A 21,691-nucleotide genomic window follows, 5' to 3' on the forward strand; every position below is an offset into this window, starting at 1 on the left:
TAGAGATAGATAGAGAGAAAGAAATAGAGATAGAGAGAGAGAGACAGAGAGAAGGAAATAGTGATAGAGAGAGAGAAATAGAGAGAGAGAGATAGAGAGAACTAGAGAGAGGGAGAACTAGAGAGATAGAGAGATCGAAATAGAAAAAGAAAGAGAAGTAGAAATAGATAGCGAGAGAGACAATAGAAAAATAGAGATAGAAAGAGAGAGAAATAGAAAGAGAGATACATAAAAGAGATAGAGAAACATAGAAAGAGAGAAAGAGAAATACAAATAGAGAAATAGAAAGAAAGAGAGAAATAGAAAGAGAGGAATAGAGAGAGAGAGATAGAGAGAAATAGGAAGATAGAGAGAGATATATAGAGAGAAAGACAGAAAGAGAGAGATACAAAGAAATAGAGAAAGAGATAATCGAAAAAATAGAGGGAAAGATAAGAGAGAGAGATATAGGGAGGAATAGAGATAGGAGAGAGCTAGAGAGAGTTGAGAGGGAAATAGAGAGAGAGGAGAGGGATAGAGATAGATAGGAGAGAAATAGATCAGAGAGAGATAAAGAGAGAAAAATAATAGGTAGGAGGAAACTTATAGAGAGAGAGCAAGAGGGAGTTAGGAGAGAAATAGAGAAAGAACAAATAGAGGGAGAGAAAGAAGATAAATAATAGAGTTAGAGAGAGATAGGAGAGAAATAATAGATGGAAGAGACCTGTGAGAGGGATAGGACAGAACTGAGAGAGAGAGTTAGAGTAATAGGAGGGAACTGAGAGAGAGAGTTAGGTGGGAGACAGAGCTTGAGAGTTAAGAGAGAACTAGGAGTTACAAGACAACTAAGAGGAGGAGTTAGGAGAGAATGTCAGAATAAGTAGGAAAAAACAGAGAGTTAGGAGTGATCTAAGTGGTAGAGAACAGAAAGATAGAATCAGAGGGAAATAGGAAAAACACAAATAACAAAACAGAGGGTGGGGGAGAATGTGAGATATCGATAGGGACAATTGAGAGGAGAGAGGGAGAGGACAGAGTTAACCCATAGAGATAACTGTGTTAACGATTGGGATAACTGACAGAGGGACAGGTAAAGGAGAGGTAGCAATAAACAGATTCAAGATAGGTAGAGGTACCTTTTAAAAGAGGATAAAATAAGGCAATTTGGAGCCAGGGGGAGATAACAGAAAACTTAGAAAAAAACCCAGCAAGGTCCAGCAACTGAGAGAGAGATATTAAGAGAAAGTAGCTAACATACAGAAAAATAACAGAAAGTAATGGTTGGCAAAAGCAGAAAGTGACCCTTACAGAAATGAGAGATACCAACTGAAAGAAAGTGAGACAGAGAAAAGGCAAAATACTTTTCTAGCAACAGACAAGAAAGTGAAGGCGACAAATTTTATTGCCAGCCCAAGCAGTAAAGATATCCATCAGAATACGGAGAGAGGGAAAGAGAGCTAACAAACAAAGCAGAAAAGGCACAACAAATAAACAACCAGACAAAGACCAAAGGATAAGAAGCAGTGAGAATTAAGTGACATAGAGAACGAAGGGACAGGAGACAAATAGGAGATAGGAGTGAACGGAGGGAGAGAGAGATACAAGAGAACAGAGAGGGAGAGAGGGATAGATAGAGAACTTAGAGACAGGAGAGAACAAAGAGAGAGGAGAAGCTGAGACAATTGCAAGAGAGGCAGAAAGGAGAGATCGAAAACCCAGACAGACAGGAGAGACTGAGACAACGAAGAAGAATTGAGAAAGTGCATCTTCGGGAAAAGTGATCAGGAATTATTGAGATAGACAGGCAGCAAGATACTAGACCAGTGGATAAGATTTGAGTGTGAGTAAACTAGACAAAGATAGTGAGGCAGAGCAATGTGTGAAAACTGGCACAAGCAGAGGGAACTTGTACTTGACTATCCTGATCGAAAAGGTTCTCTTACTCTCCGCTCAAATCACAAGACGTATGGCAGACCCGTCCTTGTCCTCAACTGGTGAGCGATCAACACTGGAATCAGTTTCATTACACACTGAATAGCTCTTTCTATGTCAAGACGTTATTAAGCTCAATAGCACTTTTTTGCTAAATTAGCATTGAGTATTCTGGGATGCTGTAGTTCTATTTCCTCTTTTTATGGTTATAATGATCCTGGGACAAAGGAGAATGGTAGTGAGCTGGGCTTATAAAGCAAGTTATGCTTTCCTTCATTGGGTGAGGGACTGAATACAAAATCAGGGATGTAATGTCAAAACTGTATAAAATGCTGGTTAGGCCACAGTTGAGGTTTTGTGTATAGTTCTGGTCACCACATTACAAGAAGGACATCATTGTCCTGGAGAGAGTGCAGAGGAGGATTACAAGAACGTTGCCAGAGCTTGAAAATTGCAGCTCTGAGGAGAGATTGGATAAGCTAGGGCTGTTTTCCTTAGAACAGAGGAGGCTGAGGGGTGACCTAATTGAGGGGTACAAGACTATGAGAGGCCTGGACAGGGTGGACAGGAAAGATCTGTTTCCCTTAGCTGAGGGGGGTCAGTTAACAGGGGGAACAGAATTAAAGTGATTGGGTGGCACAGTGGTTAGCACTACTGCCTCACAGCATCAGGGACCTGTGTTTAATCCTGACCTTGGGTGACTGTGTGGAGTTTGCACATTCTCCCCGTGTCTGCATGGGTTTTCTCTGGGTGCTTCGGTTTCCCCCCACAGTCCAAAGATGTGCAGGTTAGATGGATTGGCCATGCTAAATTTCCCTTAGTGTCCAAAGATAATGCAGGTTAGGTGGATTAGCCATGGTAAATGCACAGGGTCACGGAGATTGGGTGGAGGGGAGGGTCTGGCTGGGATGATCTATTGCAGAGTCGGTGCAGATTCAATGGGCTGGGTGGCCTCCTTCTGCACTGCAGGGATTCTGTGGTAGAAGGATTAGCAGAGACCCGAGGAAAAACATCTTGACCCAGAGGGTGGTGGGTGTCTGGAATTCACTGCCGAAGTTTGTGCCTGAGGTGGAAATGCTCAACTCATTTACAAGGTATCTGGATTTGAAGTGCTGGAACCTGCAAGGCTACAGACCAGGTGCAGGAAAATGAGATTGACATGGGCTGTTGATGCAGACACGGTGGGCTGAATGGTCTCTTTCTGCACCATAACCATTCTATGATTCAACAACAGAGAGTAAGGTAGTGGAGAACAACTTGTGTGCTGTTAATCTTGCTCTTCTTAACTGTAGTTTCTGCTTATTGGACCATAATTCACCATCAAAGTAACTTTGAGCTTAATGGTGTCACTGTTATTTGAGTGCGACTTTCCCAGCAATTGTAGGTGATGAATCCTCCACCAAAAGAGAAAATGCTGGAAAATCTCAGCAGATCTGGCAGCATTTGTAAGGAGAGAAAAGAGCTGATGTTTCAAGCCCAGATGATCCTTTGTCAAAGCTAAAAGGCACAGAAAGTGGGAGTTATTTATACTGCAGGGTAAGGGAATGAAAAATGAGTCATAGCCACAGGAACCAGGGGAAAGGCTGCTAATGGCAGCCTGCAGAGAGAATAAAGGGCATGAGTGGCTAAACGGCAGCGAAGCTGAAATCAGAGGGTAAACTGTGACAGATGGAGATGTGGGACGAGGGGGGAAGTGGTAGGAGAAAGGTAAAACTGAAAAAAAAAGGGAGAAAAGGTAAGGAAAGGGGGGATAAAATAAGGGGAAAGAATGAGGGGGGAAAAAAATAAGGAAAGACAATAAAGAAATAAAAGGTAGAGAACAGTTAAAAATGAAATGAAATGAAAACAAAAGGTTTGGGGTGGGACCAGAAGGAGGCTTGGCGGAAGATGAGATGCTGTTCCTCCAGTTTGCGTTGAGCTTGCGTTGAAGAGGAGGAAGATGAATCCTCCGCCCCCTCCTCCCTCAGGTACCATCTCGAAGAGGGCACTGTTGACCATGGACCTCCGTTAATTGGTCCTTGGTTATGCTTGGGAAAGCGTGGCAGTGGTTTGCTGTGGCCTTCTGCAGTATGTCTGACCAGGAAACTCCCACTCTTACCGCCTGCCACCGGGTGTATTTGGAAGGATTTGCAGGCTGGTAATCACCCTGATTGGCCACTTTACGAACACACCTTCCTCGACCATCGAGTTCTGAAGTGGGACTTGAGCGCAGAATTCCTGACCCGGAGGCTGGGACGCTACCCACTCTGCCACAAGAGTGGCCAAGGAATTGACTAACCGTACAGCTGGCTCCATTAACCTGCTAACTTTTCAAAAATGGCATCTTATTGTCTGCCTCACTACTAACGGGATTGAATATTGGGAAGATGCTGTTTTCATGCAGTAGATTCAATTGAATGGCAGAATAGACATGAAGGGCCAAATGGCCTACTGTTCTCTCATATTCTTACGTAGAAAGCACCTGCAATGAAGGCTTTCAAAGAGAGGGGCTAGATAGCTCGTCTTAGCTGTGCTGGTAAAGTCATTCAACTTTTCCCTGCTCTTTTTTGGCTCTCAGTGATATAATCGCCTCGCTGCAGGAACTGAGTATCACCTTCTGGACAAATCTTCATGCTAATCCCAGCTGTCCCTGCCCTGTGAAAAGTGGAAAAGAAAGAGTTGCACTTCTACAACATCTTTCCTAACCTCAGGATGTCCCAAAGCATTTTACAGATAATGAATACTTTGGAATACGGCAGCCAATTTGTGCACAGCAAGCTCCCACAGGCAGCAATGATATAATGTCCAGATAATCTGCTTCTTAGGTGTTGGCTAAGGGATAAAGATTGGTCTGAAAGAACTTCAAAGTTTCTTAGTTAAGAAAGCCCACTAACGCCTCTACTTTCTCAGAAGACTAAGGAAATTTGGCATGTCAGCTACGACTCTCACCAGCTTTTACAAATGCACCATTAAAGGCATTCTTTCTGGTTGTATCACAGCTTACAATGGCTCCCGCTCTTCCCAAGACTGCAAGGAACTACAAAAAGTCACAAATGTCTTGGCGAAGCAGCCAGCATAATTAAAAGCCCCACGCACCCCGGACATTCTCTCTTCCACCTTCTTCCGTCGGGAAAAAGATACAAAAGTCTGAGGTCACGTACCAACTGACTCAAGAACAGTTTCTTCCCTGCTGCTGTCAGACTTTTGAATGGACTTACCTTTCATTAAGCTGATCTTTCTCTACACCCTAGCTGTGACTGTAACACAATATTCCTTCTCTGTGAACATTATGCTTTGTATAGCACGCAAGAAACAATACTTTTCACTGTATGTTAATACATGTGACAATAATAAATCAAATCAAATCAAATTGAAATACTACCAGGGAAGTCTATAAGGGCAAACAGAGTCTCCATTCATAGTCTCATCCAGAAGACAGCACCTCTGACTGTGACGCACTCCCAGAGTACTGCACTCAGAGTGCCGATCAAGATTTTTCTGCTTGAGTCTCTGGTTGAACTCACGACCTTCTGAATCAGAGAGCTATCTGCTATCTATGAGGACAGCACAGGTCTGGCTCCCTTCAGTTCTCTGCACTTTTCTTCAATATGAATAATGACAACAGCCCAAGTTCAGTCCTCCAACCGGATAAGGTTGTTCTTGGGTCCTAACCCCTCACCTTGCCCCATAATAGTATCTTGGCCTAAGCCATGTTTACTCATCCCCTGGCACCAAAGACACTACATAAAGAGTTCTTCGATGTGGCTGCTGTCCATCTGATGACTAACTGCTTCCCCCAGCAGCCACTGTTGCTGCTTTGTACAGTTGATGTTTGACCCTAGTGCTTTATCTCAGCCCCTGCCCACTCCGCCCTCCTCCGCTTCCCTTGTTCAGTTCTTGTGCTTGGGCATTTTTAAAAACTGTAAACCTAATCGCCATGTGATTGGCTACCGTTCATTTATAAAGATTATCTTTTTAAATGAACATCAGGAGTCATGGCAAAGAACTGGCTTTCTGACAGAGCTGTCTAATTCACTCTCCTGCCCTTCCTCCATAGAACATAGAACATAGAACATTACAGCGCAGAACAGGCCCTTCGGCCCACGATGTTGCGCCGACCAGTTACAAAACAATGACCCACTAACCTAAACCAATCCCTTTTCGTCCATAAACCTATCCACGGATCTCTTAAATGCCCCCAAACTAGGCGCATTTACAACTGCAGCAGGCAGGGCATTCCAATCCCTCACCACCCTCTGGGTAAAGAACCTACCCCTGACATCCGTCCTATAACTACCCCCCCTTAATTTAAAGCCATGCCCCCTCGTGCTAGATTTCTCCATCAGAGGAAAAAGGCTATTACTATCCACCCTATCTAAACCTCTAATCATCTTATATGTTTCAATAAGATCCCCTCTTAGCCGCCTTCTTTCCAGCGAAAACAACCCCAAATCCCTCAGCCTCTCCTCATAGGACCTCCCCTCCATACCAGGCAACATCCTGGTAAACCTCCTCTGCACCCTCTCCAAAGCCTCCACATCCTTCCTGTAATGTGGGGACCAGAACTGCACACAGTACTCCAAGTGCGGCCGCACCAGAGTTGTGTACAGTTGCAACATGACGCTGCGACTCCTAAATTCAATCCCCCTACCAATAAACGCCAAGACACCGTATGCCTTCTTAACAACCTTATCTACTTGACTCCCAACTTTCAGGGATCTATGTACACATACACCTAGATCCCTCTGCTCATCCACACTATTCAAAGTCCTCCCGTTAGCCCTATACTCGACACATCTGTTATTCCTACCAAAGTGAATTACTTCACACTTCTCCGCATTAAACTCCATCCGCCACCTCTCGGCCCAGCTCTGCAACCTGTCTAAGTCTTCCTGCAAACTATGACACCCTCCGACTTTGGTGTCATCAGCAAATTTACTAATCCACCCAACTATACCCTCATCCAGATCATTAATAAAAATTACAAACAGCAGTGGCCCCAAAACAGATCCCTGAGGCACACCACTCGTAACCGAACTCCATGATGAATATTTACCATCAACCACCACCCTCTGCCTCCTATCCGCTAGCCAATTCCTGATCCAATTCCCTAGATCACCCCCAATCCCATACATCTGCATTTTCTGCAGAAGCCTACCATGGTGAACCTTATCAAACGCTTTACTAAAATCCATATACACCACGTCCACTGCCTTACCCCCATCCATCTCTTTGGTCACTTTCTCAAAAAACTCAATAAGGTTAGTAAGGCACGACCTACCCGCCACAAAACCATGCTGACTATCTCCAATCAATTCATTACTCTCCAAATAACTATAAATCCTATCCCTAATAATTTTTTCTAAAACCTTGCCCACAACAGAAGTGAGACTCACCGGTCTATAATTCCCAGGGAAGTCTCTGTTCCCCTTCTTAAACAATGGGACAACATTCGCTAACCTCCAATCTTCAGGTACTATACCAGAGGCCAACGACGACCTGAAGATCAGAGCCAGAGGCTCAGCAATCACTTCTCTTGCCTCCCAGAGAATCCTGGGGTAAATCCCATCCGGACCAGGGGACTTATCTATTTTCAGACCCTCCAGAATATCTAGCACATCCTCCTTATCAACTGCAACACTGTCAATTCTACTCCCCTGCAACCCAGTGTCCTCCTCAGCTATATCCATGTCCCCCTGCGTGAACACCGAAGAGAAATATTGGTTCAATGCCTCTCCAATCTCCTCCGGTTCCACACATAACTTCCCTCTGCTGTCTATAACTGGCCCTAATCTTGCCCTAACCAACCTTCTGTTCTTGACATACCTATAGAACGCCTTAGGATTCTCCTTAACCCTATCAGCCAAAGTCTTCTCATGCCCTCTTTTAGCCCTTCTTAGCTCACTCTTCAACTCCCTCCTAGCCAATCTAAAGTTTTCTAGTGCACTACCCGAGCCCTCACTTCTCATCCGAACATAAGCCTCCTTTTTCCTCTTAACCAACGAAAAAACTTTTTTGGTGCACCACGGTTCCCTAGCCCTACCAATTCCTCCTTGCCTGACAGGGACATACCTATCACGGACTCGCAGTAGCTGCTCCTTGAAAAAACTCCACATTTCAGACGTTCCCAGTCCCTGTAATCTCCTAGTCCAACCTATGCTTCCTAATTCTCTCCTAATAGCCTCATAATTACCCTTCCCCCAGCTAAAACCACTAGCCCGAGGTTCATGCCTATCCCTTTCCATCACTAAGGTGAATGTAACCGAATTGTGGTCACTATCTCCAAAATGCACACCAACTTCCAAGTCTAGCACCTGGTCTGGCTCATTTCCCAGCACCAAATCCAATATAGCCTCACCTCTAGTTGGCCTATCTACATACTGAGTCAAAAAACCTTCCTGCACACTTTGTACAAAAACTGACCCCTCTAACGAGCTAGAGCTATAACAATTCCAATCAATATTAGTAAAGTTAAAATCCCCCATAACAATTACCCTATTACTATCACTCCTAACCAGGATCGTCTCCGCAATCCTTTCCTCAACCTCTCTAGAACTTTTAGGAGGTCTATAAAAGACTCCCAACAGGGTGACCTCTCCTCTCCTATTTCTAATCTCTGCCCATACTACCTCAACAGACAAGTCCTCATCAAACTTCCAAAGCTTTGCAGTTTTCTCCCCTTCAAGAATTTTCCAAATTTCCTTTCAAGAGCTTTTATTGAACCTGCTTCCACCATCCTTTCAGGCAGAGGGTTCCAGAGCACAACAGGGGTAGGGCCTGGGTGGGATTGTGGTCGGTGCAGACTCGATGGGCCGAATGGCCTCTTTATGCACTGTAGGGTTTCTACGATTTCTATGAGATTTTGGGTGACATGGTGGCACAGTGGTTAGCACTGTTGCCTCACAGCGCCAGCGACCTGGGTTCGATTCCAGCCTTGGGGTCACTGTCTTTGCGGAGTCTGCACGTTCTCCCCGTGTCTGCGTGGGTTCCCTCCAGGCACTCTTCTCTTCACTGAGAAGAAACAAACTCTCCCACTGGCTTCCTGGACAATCACCTTTGATTCTGTGTTCCTCTGGTTCCAGATCCTGTTGCCAGTGGAAACAGCATTTACTCCATCAAAGCCCTTTGTGACTATTAATGCCTCCACTAAATGTCCGCTTAGCCTTCTCAGCTGTCAAGGGAGCCATCCCAATCCCTTCAGTCACTCCACAAGCCCCTCACCCCCCCGGTACCATTCTAGTAAATCTCGCCTGCCCTCTCTCCAAGTCCTCGACATCCTTCCTTTCACATGTTTGACATCCAGAATTGGATTTGACACGCCAGCTGGGACCTAACCAGTGGTTTCATATCTTTCTCCCCCTAGGTACCAGCACAGAGAGGCAGAACCAAAGGATTATGATGTGGACGCACTCCCAGAGGGTTATCAGAAAAACTTACACCGCTCAACGTATACACGGTTTCAAAGTTACCCAGAAGGAGTAAGGAATTCATTTGGATTATTAAATGAGAAAATAGTTTCTATTTTGAAATTTATATAATTTCCCATTGGATGTACAGGCGCTAGAGCTATCACTTGAATCAGAATAGGTTTTGATTTGGACGGCACGGTAGCACAGTGGGTTAGCACTGCTGCTTCACAGCTCCAGGGACCTGGGTTCGATTCCCGGCTCGGGTCACTGTCTGTGTGGGGTTTGCACATTCTCCTCGTGTCTGCGTGGGTTTTCTCCGGGTGCTCCGGTTTCCTCCCACAGTCCAAAGATGTGCGGGTTAGGTTAATTGGCCATGCTAAAAATTGCCCCTTAGTGTCCTGTGATAGGTTAGAGGGATGAGTGGGTAAAATATGTAGGGATATGGGGATAAGATTTGGGTGGGATTGTGGTTGGCGTGGACTTGATGGGCCGAATGGCCTCTTTCTGTACTGTAGGGTTTCTATGATTTCTATGAGTTTTTGGACAATACGGTGGCACAGTGGTTAGCACTGTTGCTTCACAGTGCCAGGGACCTGGGTTTGATTACAGCCTGGGGTCACTGTCTTTGCGGAGTCTGCACATTCTCCCCGTGTCTGCGTGGGTTTCCTCCGGGTACTCCAGTTTCCTCCCACTGTCCAAAGATGTGCAGTTTAGGTACATTGGCCGTGCTAAATTGCCCCTTGATGTGTGGGTTAGGGGGATTAGCCAGAGTAAATATGTGCGGTCACAGGGAGAGGGCTTGAGTAGCTTTAGTCTGTCAGAGAGTCAGTGCAGACTCAATGGGCTAAATGGCCTCCTGCTGCACTCTAGGGATTCAATAACTGAAAGGTCTCCTCCTGCCCCAACGTTCCTTCAGCCGATCAACATTAATACCAAAATTGGCACTTAGCAGAGAGGTTTTGGGGGCTGTCTAAGTTTCTTCAGTTTTGGGAGAAGACATGTGTCATTAAGCCCCGGGTGTTATTTGTTACAGGATTGGAGCACCACATCAGAAGCATTCATGTCTCAAGTTAATTTGAAGGATGATTATCAAGTGAGGGACAAGAAACCATTGATGGATGATAAATCTGTGACAAAGGAACTTTTCAAGAGGTACATCATCGGGAGAATGCAGGAGTTGACTTGTTTCTTTCTTTCAAAAAAAGCGTTTATTGAAATTTTGAATGTGGTTATCTGTGTTGGCAAATCCAAAACACCGCACGGTCATTTATTTACTGATGATATCTGTCCGAGTATATTTCTGTGTGTTCTGGATGCCACATTATGATTCATAATCTCTACTCTGATGTCCCTTTTGGCAGGGTAGGTGTTTTGAAAGTACGGCGTTGAAATGCACGAACGTGTATCATACAATTTGCAGTTGTAAGTCTGCCAGTAGGTGGTGGTGTGGTTAAAGATTTCAGTATCTGTCCTGCCCCGTTTTAAGTTGCCCCGTTCAGCGTCGTTCCGCGTCTTACGTTGCGGATGTAACGGGGCCAGTAACCACACTCAGTGTTGGGATTTCCCACCTTGCCGTTGTTTCGCCCCAGGGCTGACCTAGTCTCACGTGCCCAGACTGACGCCACTTTAGACCTGCTCGCCCCCTCTCTCCCACTCCCCTCGGAGCTCAAGCCACTCCCTCCCTCACAGCGAGGTTTCAGGGGAGAGGGAAGTGGGCAAACAGGATAGGCGAGCAAGGGAGGTAAATAGAAAGAGTTAGCATATGTCTTATGCATTTTAATATTTACTTTGCTTCGAAATGTTGCTCTTTACACAAGTATGGGAACAGTGAGAACTCTCACAACATCAAGTTAAAGTCCAACAGGTTTATTTGGAATCACAAGCTTTTGGAACACTGTTCCTTCATCAGGTGAGATGAAAGGGATGAAGGAGTAGCGCTCCGAAAGCTCGTGATTCCATATAAACTTCTTGGACTTTAACCTGGTGTTGTGAGGTTTCTTACAGTGCCTGCCCCAGTCCAACACCGGCACCTCCACCTCATAAATGTCAGAATTTAGGGAAGTGCAGCAGCTCAGGGTTTAATGTTTCATCTTTCTTTTGATGAGAAAGATCCCACAGAACTGATCTACAGCCCTGAAAAAGGGGCTTCGTGTAGTAGCTGGCCCCTTTTAAGGAGTGGACACTGGGAGGATAATGTGACCCAGTTGCCCAGTGGGGAACGAGTGCAAGGTCCTTGATGCCGACTGCAGGCTTTTGCAGCCAGCGTAGATCTTAGAGGTGGAAATGTTAATACCGTGGAAGTACTCTGTGTATTTATCTGCTGGTAAATAAAGCTCTGTAGTTAATTGATCTAGTTGGTGGACGCCAGTCCCTGCAATTACTACATTGGTGATGAGGTCAGTCAGAGTCACTCTGGTGGCAGCGAGGGATTTGAAGAGAATGTCATTACAAAACTTCAGAGTGAAGCAGACTGATCCAAGCCTGAAAAAGAGGGAGCAGATCCGCCTGTCTTTGGGAAATTGGAACCTTCATCATGATCACTGAGAGCTGGGTACAGAATGGGGAACAGTTGGAATATTTTTTCAGGGCTAATAGAACAGGAGGGAAAATGACATGAAAGTTATTTGACTTCCTGCATGTTGGACCCCAGTCTTGATCTCATGTTTCCTGTCCCTGGATGCTCCCAATGTGAAGACGTTTACAGAGCTCATTGAGCTATCAAAGGGGCATTATCACCCTAAAGCCTCAGCAACACTGCAAAGATAGATGTTTAACTCCACAGGGAGGCCCCCGGGGGGGGGAGGGGGGGGAGGCCATTGCAGCCTTCATAGCAAGATTGAAGATGGTTGCTGAGCACTGGGACTTTGGGTCTGCTTTAGAAGAGATGTTAAGAGATCGTTTGGTGTGCGGTGTGAATAATGCACTTATACAAAGGAAACTGTTGGCTGAGTCTGAGTTGACTTAAGAAACATTGGAAATGGTGACAGTGTTAGAGAGCGGCGAGAAGGGCCACTACACAGTAGCAAAGCATAGAGGTCCACCAGTTAGGATGGGACACTGCGAATAGTAATGGTACTAGAATGATAGAATCCTACGGTGCAGAAGGAGGCCATTCGGCCCATCGAGTCTGCACTGACCACAATCCCACCGAGGCCCTACCCCCATAACCTCATGCATGTACCCGAGCTAGTCCCCCCTGACACTCCGGAGCAAGGAAGGACATGGGATCAAACTCAAGCAGTGAGTTGTATGCGGAAATGGGAAGAATCACTAAATACCAAAGATTTAAGCAGCTTAGGAGCAACACACAAAGTGCTTTCGATGTGAGCGAAGTCACTCCCCGGAAGTGTGTAGATTTAGAGGAGCTGAGTGCTTCGGGTGTGGGTAAAGAGGTAACTTAAGGCACAACTTCAGGGCCAGCTCAGAATAAGCAGAGTAAATAATCCAGCCCCGGTGCACACATTGACCATTGTCCAGCAAGGGACCAAAATGTTCCGTCATTAAACAACGTAGACGAGAGCAAGGTAGCCCCCGTCACACCAGTGTTGACAGTGAATGGGCGGCCACTGATGATGGAGGTAGACGGGGGTTGGGGGGGGGGGAGGTGAGGGGGGAGGTGAGGGGGGCGGGGGTGGGGGAGGCAGCTACTACTGTGAGCGAGCAAAAGTATCGATATCTCAAAAGAGGAGTTCGACCCATGAAGTTGATGAACGCTGCGGCGAGACAAGCTACGTACCCCAGAGAAGCCGTAAAGACAGTCAGAACAACTGCAACTCCTGTGGGTTACAGAAAGCAGTCTGCGCAGCCACTGTAGTTAAACTGGAGAAGACCATCAGTATCTGCAGGGATTACAAGCTGATGGTAAACCAGACTTTGAAACTGGACGGGTAACCCATCCACCAAATAGAGGACCTGTATGCAAAATTGGCTGGGGATCTGACACATATCAAATTGGACATGAGCCACGCTCACCCAGCTGTTAGCATAAGATGCAACTAAAAAATTTATGTCACCATAAATATACAGAAAGGACTGTATCAATATACACAGATACCACTTGGGGTTTTTTAGCCTACACCATCTTCCAGTGAACTAAGGAGAGTTTGCTGCAGGGTTTGCCCAGAATTATTGTTTATTTGGATGACATCCTAAAACAGGGTCCACCACGGAGGAACACTTGGCAAATTTGGATAAAGTTTTAAAAAGATTCCAGAAATTCCAACAGGAAAAAGATACAAAAGCCTGAAGTCACGCATCAACCGACTCAACAGCAGCTTCTTCTCTGCTGCTGTCAGACTTTTGAATGGACTTATCTTGCATTAAGTTGATCTTTTTCTACACCCTAGCTATGACTGTAACACTACATCCCGCACTCTCTCCTTTTCTGCTATATGAATGGTATGTTTTGTCTGTATAGGGCGCAAGAAACGATACTTTTCACTGTATACTAATACATGTGGCAATAATAAATTGAATCAAACCAAAGCTGAGTGCGATTAGAAACAGAGAAGTGCACCTTCCCAGCAGATGAGACTTATCTTGGTTATCAGGTTGGTGCTCAAGAGTTACGTCCAAAGGGAGACAAGATGAAAGTGAGCCCCTAGGAACAGCTCAGACAGAACTCCGAATCTTCCTTGGGATGGTCAACTGTTAGGGGTGGTTCCTCCTAAATCTACCAACATTGCCAGCACCGTTACATGTGCTGTTAAAGAAGGGTCAGTGTTGGCAATGGAAGAATCCACAAAGAGAGGCTTTCAACCTGCCAACCAAAGGGAAAAGGTGACATTCTTTCACTCATTCTCTCAAACAGACTCAGGAAATTTGTTCTGTCCACCAAGACTCTCACCAACTTCTACAGATGCACCATAGAAAGCATTCTTTCTGGATGTATCACAGCTAGGTATGGGCTCCTGCTCTGCCCAAGACCACAAGAAACTACAAAGGGTCATGAACGAAGCCCAGTCCATCACTCAAACCAACCTCCCATCCATTGACTCTGTCTACACTTCCCGCTGCCTTGGCAAAGCAGCCAACATAATCAAGGACCCCACGCACCCCAGACGTTCTCTCTTCCACCTTCTTCCATCGGGAAAAAAGATACAAAAATCTGAGGTCACGTACCAACCGACTCAAGAACAGCTTCTTCCCTGCCGCTGTCAGACTTTTGAATGGACCTACCTAGCACTAAGTTGATTTGTTTCTACACCCTAGCTATGTCTGTAATACCATATTCTGCACACTCTCCTTTCCTTCTCTGTGAACAGTATGCTTTGTCTGTATGGTGCGCAAGAAACAATATTTTTCACTGTATACCAATACATGTGACAATAATAAGTCAAATCAATTCAATTGAAATTCACTGGCCAATATATGGAGATCAGTAAGTGAATCGTACTGTATGGTGTCCCTGAAGTATCTCAGCATTTAACCAGCGATGGTTGTCACTGATAACGGTGTGCACAACATGCAAAATCATACCCCTGTTAAACTGAACATGTGTCCCCTGTGGAATGGCAGTAAAATCTCTGCCTGGCCTTGGCTACAGAAGATTTTTGAATCCCACTTCCTATTGCCAATATCCTTTAACACAGATGTGTGAAAGTAAATGTGCGATGGGAGGAAGGAGGAAAGGCACTATCTTCCGCAAACAAAATCTAGAATGAATAGATTAGACCATAAACCATTGGCCCATCGAGTCCGCACCACCATTCAATGAGATCATGGCTGCCCTGATAAGAATCCTGGACTCCACTTTCCCCACCTTATCCCCATTTCCCTTTGATTCCGTCACTGATTCAGAATTGTGGGACAGCTCAACTCCCCTACTTTATAAAACTCAGAGCATGTAAATGATTGAGAACTTAGCAAGTTCACTCTTTGGACGTGATCAATGGATTTGATTACAAGAGTGCAGCAGGTCCCATCACTTTTATTCTATAATTAAGGGGACTGCAACGACTTGTAGTTACTTGTGTGATGGAATGTTCATAATGGGTGCAATCCATTTAGTATACTTTACTTTAATGATTGTCTACGTTAACTGTTGTGAATGGTGATCTCTTATTTGTATTGTCTTTGTAATTTGCCACATGCTTCCGTGATCATTTCTCAAGGGACCTGTTATCTATCGAAACTGAGTGAGTCTCCTTTTTAACTTGCAGAACAGCTGGCTGTCTTGATACAAAGGCCAATGCAGCTCTACCAAGACATTCTCCAGACCATTCAAAAATGTGAGTTTTTAAAAACAAATCTCCTATCTGGTTAAACTTAAAAAGGAACACAACTCTGAAATATGGAAAATGTTGCGACTGTAACTTTGTGTTAATGTATGCATTTTTCAATATTGTTTTTCAAAGATGAATCTCCGGCCTAATTCGTCATCTCTTTTAGGCTGTGGGTTGCACCGTTCTCTGAAGTTTTAAAGTTTATTTATTAGTCTCACAAGTAGGCTTGCGTTAACGCTGCAATGAAGTTGCTGTGAAGGTCCCCTCGTCGCCACACTCCGGTGCCTGTTCGGGCACACTGAGGGAGAATTTTAGCACGGCCAATGCAACTCACCAGCTTGTCTTTCAGAGCGTGGCAGGAAACCGGAGCATCCGGAGGAAACCCACAGACACGGGGAGGACGTACAGACTCTGCACAGACTGTGACCCAAGGTGGGAATCGAACCCGGGTCCCTGGTGCTGTGAGGCAGCAGTGCTAACCACTGTGCCACCGTGCTGCCAATGCGCAATTGGGTGATATTTAACAAGTCAGCAGCTACACAGGGAAGGCAATGTAAAAGCAAGGCAACCCTAATCCATTACCTGTTGAGAAGGTAGCCATGTGTCACCATTGCCAGAAGGAATAAAAACAAAATAACTTGGGAAGGGACTGGTACTGGTGTGAACGGCTGTTGGATGCCTTAGAATGGAATTCCATTTCGGAGCAGTTCCAGTAATTTCCAAGTATTACTGTGTTCTCCCGAGTTTTTAAAAAAAGAACTGATGTCTTGCTGGGCCATTTCAGAGAGCAATTAAGAATCAGCCAAATTGCTTTGGGTTTGTAGGCTAGATTGAGTAAGAATGACAGATTTCCTTCCCTAAAGAACATTCATGATGTAGATGGGTTCTTAGAAAACTCCAGTAGTTTCATGGTTACCGTTACTGAGATTGGCTGCATATTCCAGATGTATTTAATTAATTGGATTTTAATTTCCCAGTTGCCGTGGGGGATTTGAACTTGTGTCTTTAGCTCGTTAGTCCAGGCCTCAGGATTACTGGTTCAGGAACACACTGTTATCATGCCCCCTAACCAACTAGTTTTTCAAAAGCAGATTTATGTCCTCTCGTTTGTTTATAAAATTGAGATAACAACACAAAGAGACATCCAAATAAAGCTCTTCAAAGTTGCACAGAATTTACCGCACAGAAATAGACCTTTCGATCCAGGGGTTCCATGTCAGCATTTCTGTTCCTCAAGCACCTCTTCAAACACCTCTTCTCCTGCCTCCAATCAGCGTTATGTCAGAGTTACCACGAAGAGAGTTTCTAACACTTTCTACATCTTACCCTGAAAACTTGTAGCTATTTGCCAATCTCAGCGGGAAGTGATGATCTCGAGGGAGTACTCCTCCAGGCAGAATCAGATGCAATAACACAGCTGTGACCTGGACCCCGAGTTCACTTCTGACCAATGAAAGACGCCAAGTGTGGGAGGAGAGCTTTCTTCTTTGGCTGAGATGTAACCCAGGGTCATCGGATGACAAAAACAACCCAGCTCCGTTGGTGGAACTTGCTTCCAGGCCCGGCCATTTTCTGTTATCTCAGATTCCAGCATCTGCACAGCGCTTTCCACTTCAGAAACACAGGCGGCCCATGTGACCTCAGGTTTTTCTAATTATTATGTCCACTCAAGTGATTGGTCCAACTTGTAGTGGGAGAGGGATTTCACCTGGTTGGGGGAAAGCTTTCATGTCAGAGTTGAGCTGTTCAGGAGAAAGCACCTCTTCACATGAAGGGTAATGGACACCTGCAACTCTTTCCCCTCAGAAAATCTGAGTCCAGGGATCAATTCCACATTTCAGAATTAAAATTAGTCAATTTTTATTGGGTAAAGATACTAAAGGATCTGGAACGTGGGTGGTGAAGATGGGGACATTTTTGAGTCCCCGCTCTCCACCTGCGAGAATAACGAGGCGCACTCAAAATCTGGAAAGTGGCAATGTCACCTCCCTCAGACAGGATAGTGTCACATTGAGGTGGCATGAAGACAGTAGAATGGGGAACCAAGAATACTGATCCAAACTGTTTTGTGTCCCTCTGGGCCAGAAGCTTCCAGCTTCAAGCCCCACCCCAAGGCGTGATGGCCGAGGAAGGTGCGTTCATGACGAGACCAAACAGATCATCAACCTACAAATCCCTCCAACACAGGGCGGCAGGGTGGCACAGTGGTTAACGCTGCTGCCTCACAGTGCCAGGGATCCAGGTTCAATTCCGAAATAGGGTCACTGTCTGTGTGGAATTTGTACTTTCTCCTCACGTCTGCATGGGTTTCCTCCGGGTGCTCCAGTTTCCTCCCACAAAGATTTGATTTAATTTATTATTGCCACATGTACAGTGGAAATTGTTTCTTGTGCGCTACACAGACTGTTCATAGAGGAGGAAATGAGAGAGTGCAGTATGTAGTGTTATAGTTCTAGCTAAGGTGTAGAGAAAGATCAACTTAATGCAAGATAGGTCCATTCAAAAGTCTAATGGCAACAGGGAAGAAGCTGTTCTTGAGTCGGATGTGCGGATTAGGTTGATTGGCCCTGTTAAATTGACCCTAGTATCAGGCGGATTTGTAAATATGTGGGGTTACGGGAATAGGGCCTAACTGGGATTGTGGCCAGTACAGACTCAAAGGGTTGAGTGGCCTCCTTCTGCACTGTAGGGATTCTGTGAACACAGGCCGATGGCAGGCAGAGAGACGGGACAGATCCCTGCTCAACCATATGATGGAAAGAAAGTTGGAGCCTCGACTCTCACAATCCATAGCTCCAGGCCACAACATACATGGTAATGGTGTAAGTTGCGACTGGGACTCTGAGTGATGTGTAACGTGCCACCACCAAGCCGCAGATGACAAAGTTTCTCATTTTTTCCTGTGAAGGTGTTCATTGTCTCACAGTTTTTCCCATAAAGTTTAGTTCTGCCTTTCACTCTTTTTCAGGTACTTAGGAACAACTTATAATAATGATTACATGGCTCCACGCCGTTTTATTCCGGCTCCTGTAAGTTTGAACCTACTTCTGCTAACTTTGTAATAAATAACCTTAAGCAAGTTTCTGTGCAGTGGGTGACAGAATGTGGGACTCCCTCCCCCCCCCCCCCCCCCCCCCGACTCCCAGCTCGCTCTGTGTGCTCCAGCAGTCATTTATCTTGGTATCCCTCAGAACTACTGTGATTAATAACTCACAGGGGCTGGCTAGCCCACCATCATCATCTGACCACCATGACACCAGTCATTACACCCGGCTGTAATCTTTTCCATTACAGGACTGCCAAGCGGGGCTTTCTATGCTCAGAAGCCAAAAAATGAGGAATCGCAGTGGAGTGTATATTTTCCTGATGATGTTTCTATGATTATGTCTGACCCCAATGCTTGAACGCTCCTTTGGTTAGAAGGGACTTTTCCTCCATCTGCTCAAAAATTCCAATTTGCTGTTCCGCTGTCCCAATTTCCCGAGCGCAGCATTGAGAACCGCCCCCTTGGCATTGTTGAGTCCACATCATGGATACGTACATTAGGCAGCACAGTGGTATAACGGTTAGCACTGCTGCCTTGTAGCGCCGGGGACCCGGGTTCGATTCCTGGCTCGAGTCACGGAGTTTACATGTTCTCCCCGTGTCTGCGTGGGCGTCTTCCGGGTGCTCCGGTTTCCTCCCACAGTCCAAGAATGCGTGTGTTAGGTGGATCGGCCATGCTAAATTGTCCCTTCGTGTCTGGGGGACCAGCTAGGGTAAACGCAAGAGGTTATGGGGTTGGGCCTGGATAGGATTGTGGTTGGTGCAGACTCGATGGACCGAATGGCCTCTTTCTGCACTGTAGGATTCTGGGATTGGAGTAAAACCCAAGTTTAGAAAGCAAGATTTAACAGCTGTGACTTTCCCTCTCTGTCCCCTCCCCTCTATCGCACCCCCCCCCCCCACCCCGCCAACTCCATCTCTCCACAGGACAAGCCTCCCAAGCAAGATGGGGATTACAGAAGATGTCACTCACAGTTTGTCGACACAGATGATTATCGTCGCCACGGCCGGAACACCTGGCTGAATGAAAGTGGGATATATGCCAATTCTGAACTCAAAAAAGCTCTCTTCCCACCCTTCAACCCCATAGCCTGTCGCCCGATCTGAGCTGGCAATCTTCACTGTGGAGTGCAAACATATATATACATATATAAGGAGGAGCTTCTCCTTTCTCTGCTTCTTTGTGTGAGATTGTGTTTCAATTTATTTGTCGCTTTTAGGATTTTTCTAATACATTTGATCAAAGGTTGTTTGTTCAGCAGCTAGCAATGAACACACTGGAACATAGGAGTTGGGAGTGCAGGCCTGCGAGTCTGCCCCACTATTCAATAAGGTCACCCCTGATCTGGCTGTGGTCTCAGCCCCACTTCGCATCTGATTCACCCCACATTGTCCTTGGTTCTCTCATCTGTCAGCCTTGAACAAACACAATAACCCAGTCTCCACTGCTCTTTGAGGAAGAGAATTCCATATGATAGTCTTTTGAGAGGAAAGGTTTTCATTTGTCTCCGACTTGAACTCTTAAGTTATGTCCCCTGGTTTGAGTCTCCCCCATAAGAGGAAACATCCTCCTGGTATCCACCCTGTGAAATCCACTCAGGATCTTACATATTTCAATAAGATCACCTCATTCCTCTGGACTCCAATGGATGTAGGCCCAAACTGTTCAACATTTTCTCGTAAGATCAGTCCTTAGTATAGATTCCTAGACTCCCTACAGTACAGAAGGAGACCATTTGGCCCATCGAGTCTGCACTGACTCTCCAACAGAGTCCCTTACCCAGGCCCTTTCCCACACATTACCCCCCTCAACTCCACGCATTGGCTCATCCATCCAACCCACACATTTTGGGACACTATGGAGCAATTTAACGTGGCCAGTCCTTCTAACCAGTGCATCCTTTGGACTGTGGGAGGAAACCGGAGCACCCGGAGGAAACCCATGCAGACACAGGAACTCCACACAGACAGTCACAGAAGGCTGGAGTTGAACCCGGGTCCCTGCCGCTATGAGGCAGCTAACCACTGTGCCGGCCAGGATTGAGTGAACTTTCTCTGAACTGCTCCTAATGCATTCATGTCTTCTTTTCATGTAAAACTGTAACAGCTACTCCAGATGTAGTTTCACTAAGGTCCTGTACAGCTGCAGTAAGGCTTCCCTTTTATAATCAATTTCATAAACACCACCATTCCATTTGCCTTCCTAATCACTTACTGTACCTGTGAATAACCTTTTGTGATTCATGTACCAGGTCAGATCCCTCTGGAGCACCGAGTTGTGTAATCTCCATTTAAATAGTATAATACAGCTTTTCTATTCTCTGCATTTTTGGTCCATTCACTTAACTTGTCTGTTTCCCTTTGCAAACTTCACCTCCTCTTGACAACTTACTTTCCTGCCTATCTTGGTTCCATTGTCAAATTTAGCAACCACACATTCAATCCCTTCATCCAAATCATTAATATAGATTGTATATATTTGATGTTCCTGCTCTGAGGTACCCCACTAGTTACAGTTTGTCAACCTAAAAAAGACCTATTTATCCCTACTCTCGAACCAATCCATGTTACCGGTATGTCCTGCAATCTAATTTTGTGTTGTAACCTTTGATGTGGCACCTTATCAAATAGCTTCTGGAATTCCAAGTACCACCACAGGTTCCCCTTTATCTATCGTGCTTGTTACAGCTTCAAAAAACACAAATGAATTAGTTAAGCAGAAATAAAAGCAAAATACCGTGGATGCTGGAAATGTGAAATAAAAACAGAAAATGCTGAATAAACTAAAATAGATACAGAAAACGCAGGAAAAACTCGGCTGGTCTGGTAACCATCAGTGAGGAGAGAATAGAATAAAGAACAAAGAAAATTACAGCACAGGAACAGGCCCTTCAGCCCTCCAAGCCTATACTGACCATGCTGCTTGACTGAACTAAAACCCCCTACCCGTTCAGGGACCATATCCCTCTATTCCCACCCTATTCATGTACTTGTCAAGACGCCCCTTAAAAGTCACTACCGTATCTGCTTCCACTATCTCCCCCGGCAGTGAGTTCCAGGTACCCACTACTCTCTGTGTAAAAAGCCTGCCTCATACATCTCCTTTAAACCTTGTCCCTCGCA

The 21,691-nt window shown here is 45.5% G+C and overlaps 1 protein-coding gene across 1 annotated transcript; it reads left to right on the forward strand.

Moving 5' to 3' along the window:
* The first annotated feature begins 1,595 nt into the window (after positions 1–1,595).
* On the forward strand, positions 1,596–20,594 carry LOC145343381 (cilia- and flagella-associated protein 95-like). Its single transcript, XM_080189596.1, has 6 exons — positions 1,596–1,973; positions 9,254–9,368; positions 10,333–10,451; positions 15,461–15,529; positions 18,492–18,552; positions 19,496–20,594. Exons 1-6 carry the CDS (start codon positions 1,855–1,857, stop codon positions 19,673–19,675), a joined length of 663 nt encoding a protein of 220 aa, XP_080045722.1. The 5' UTR covers positions 1,596–1,854; the 3' UTR covers positions 19,676–20,594.
* Positions 20,595–21,691: the final 1,097 nt, after the last annotated feature.

The sequence above is a fragment of the Carcharhinus amblyrhynchos genome, chromosome 5, assembly GCF_965287045.1.
Source record: "Carcharhinus amblyrhynchos chromosome 5, sCarAmb.v2.hapA, whole genome shotgun sequence".
Taxonomy (NCBI): domain Eukaryota; kingdom Metazoa; phylum Chordata; class Chondrichthyes; order Carcharhiniformes; family Carcharhinidae; genus Carcharhinus; species Carcharhinus amblyrhynchos.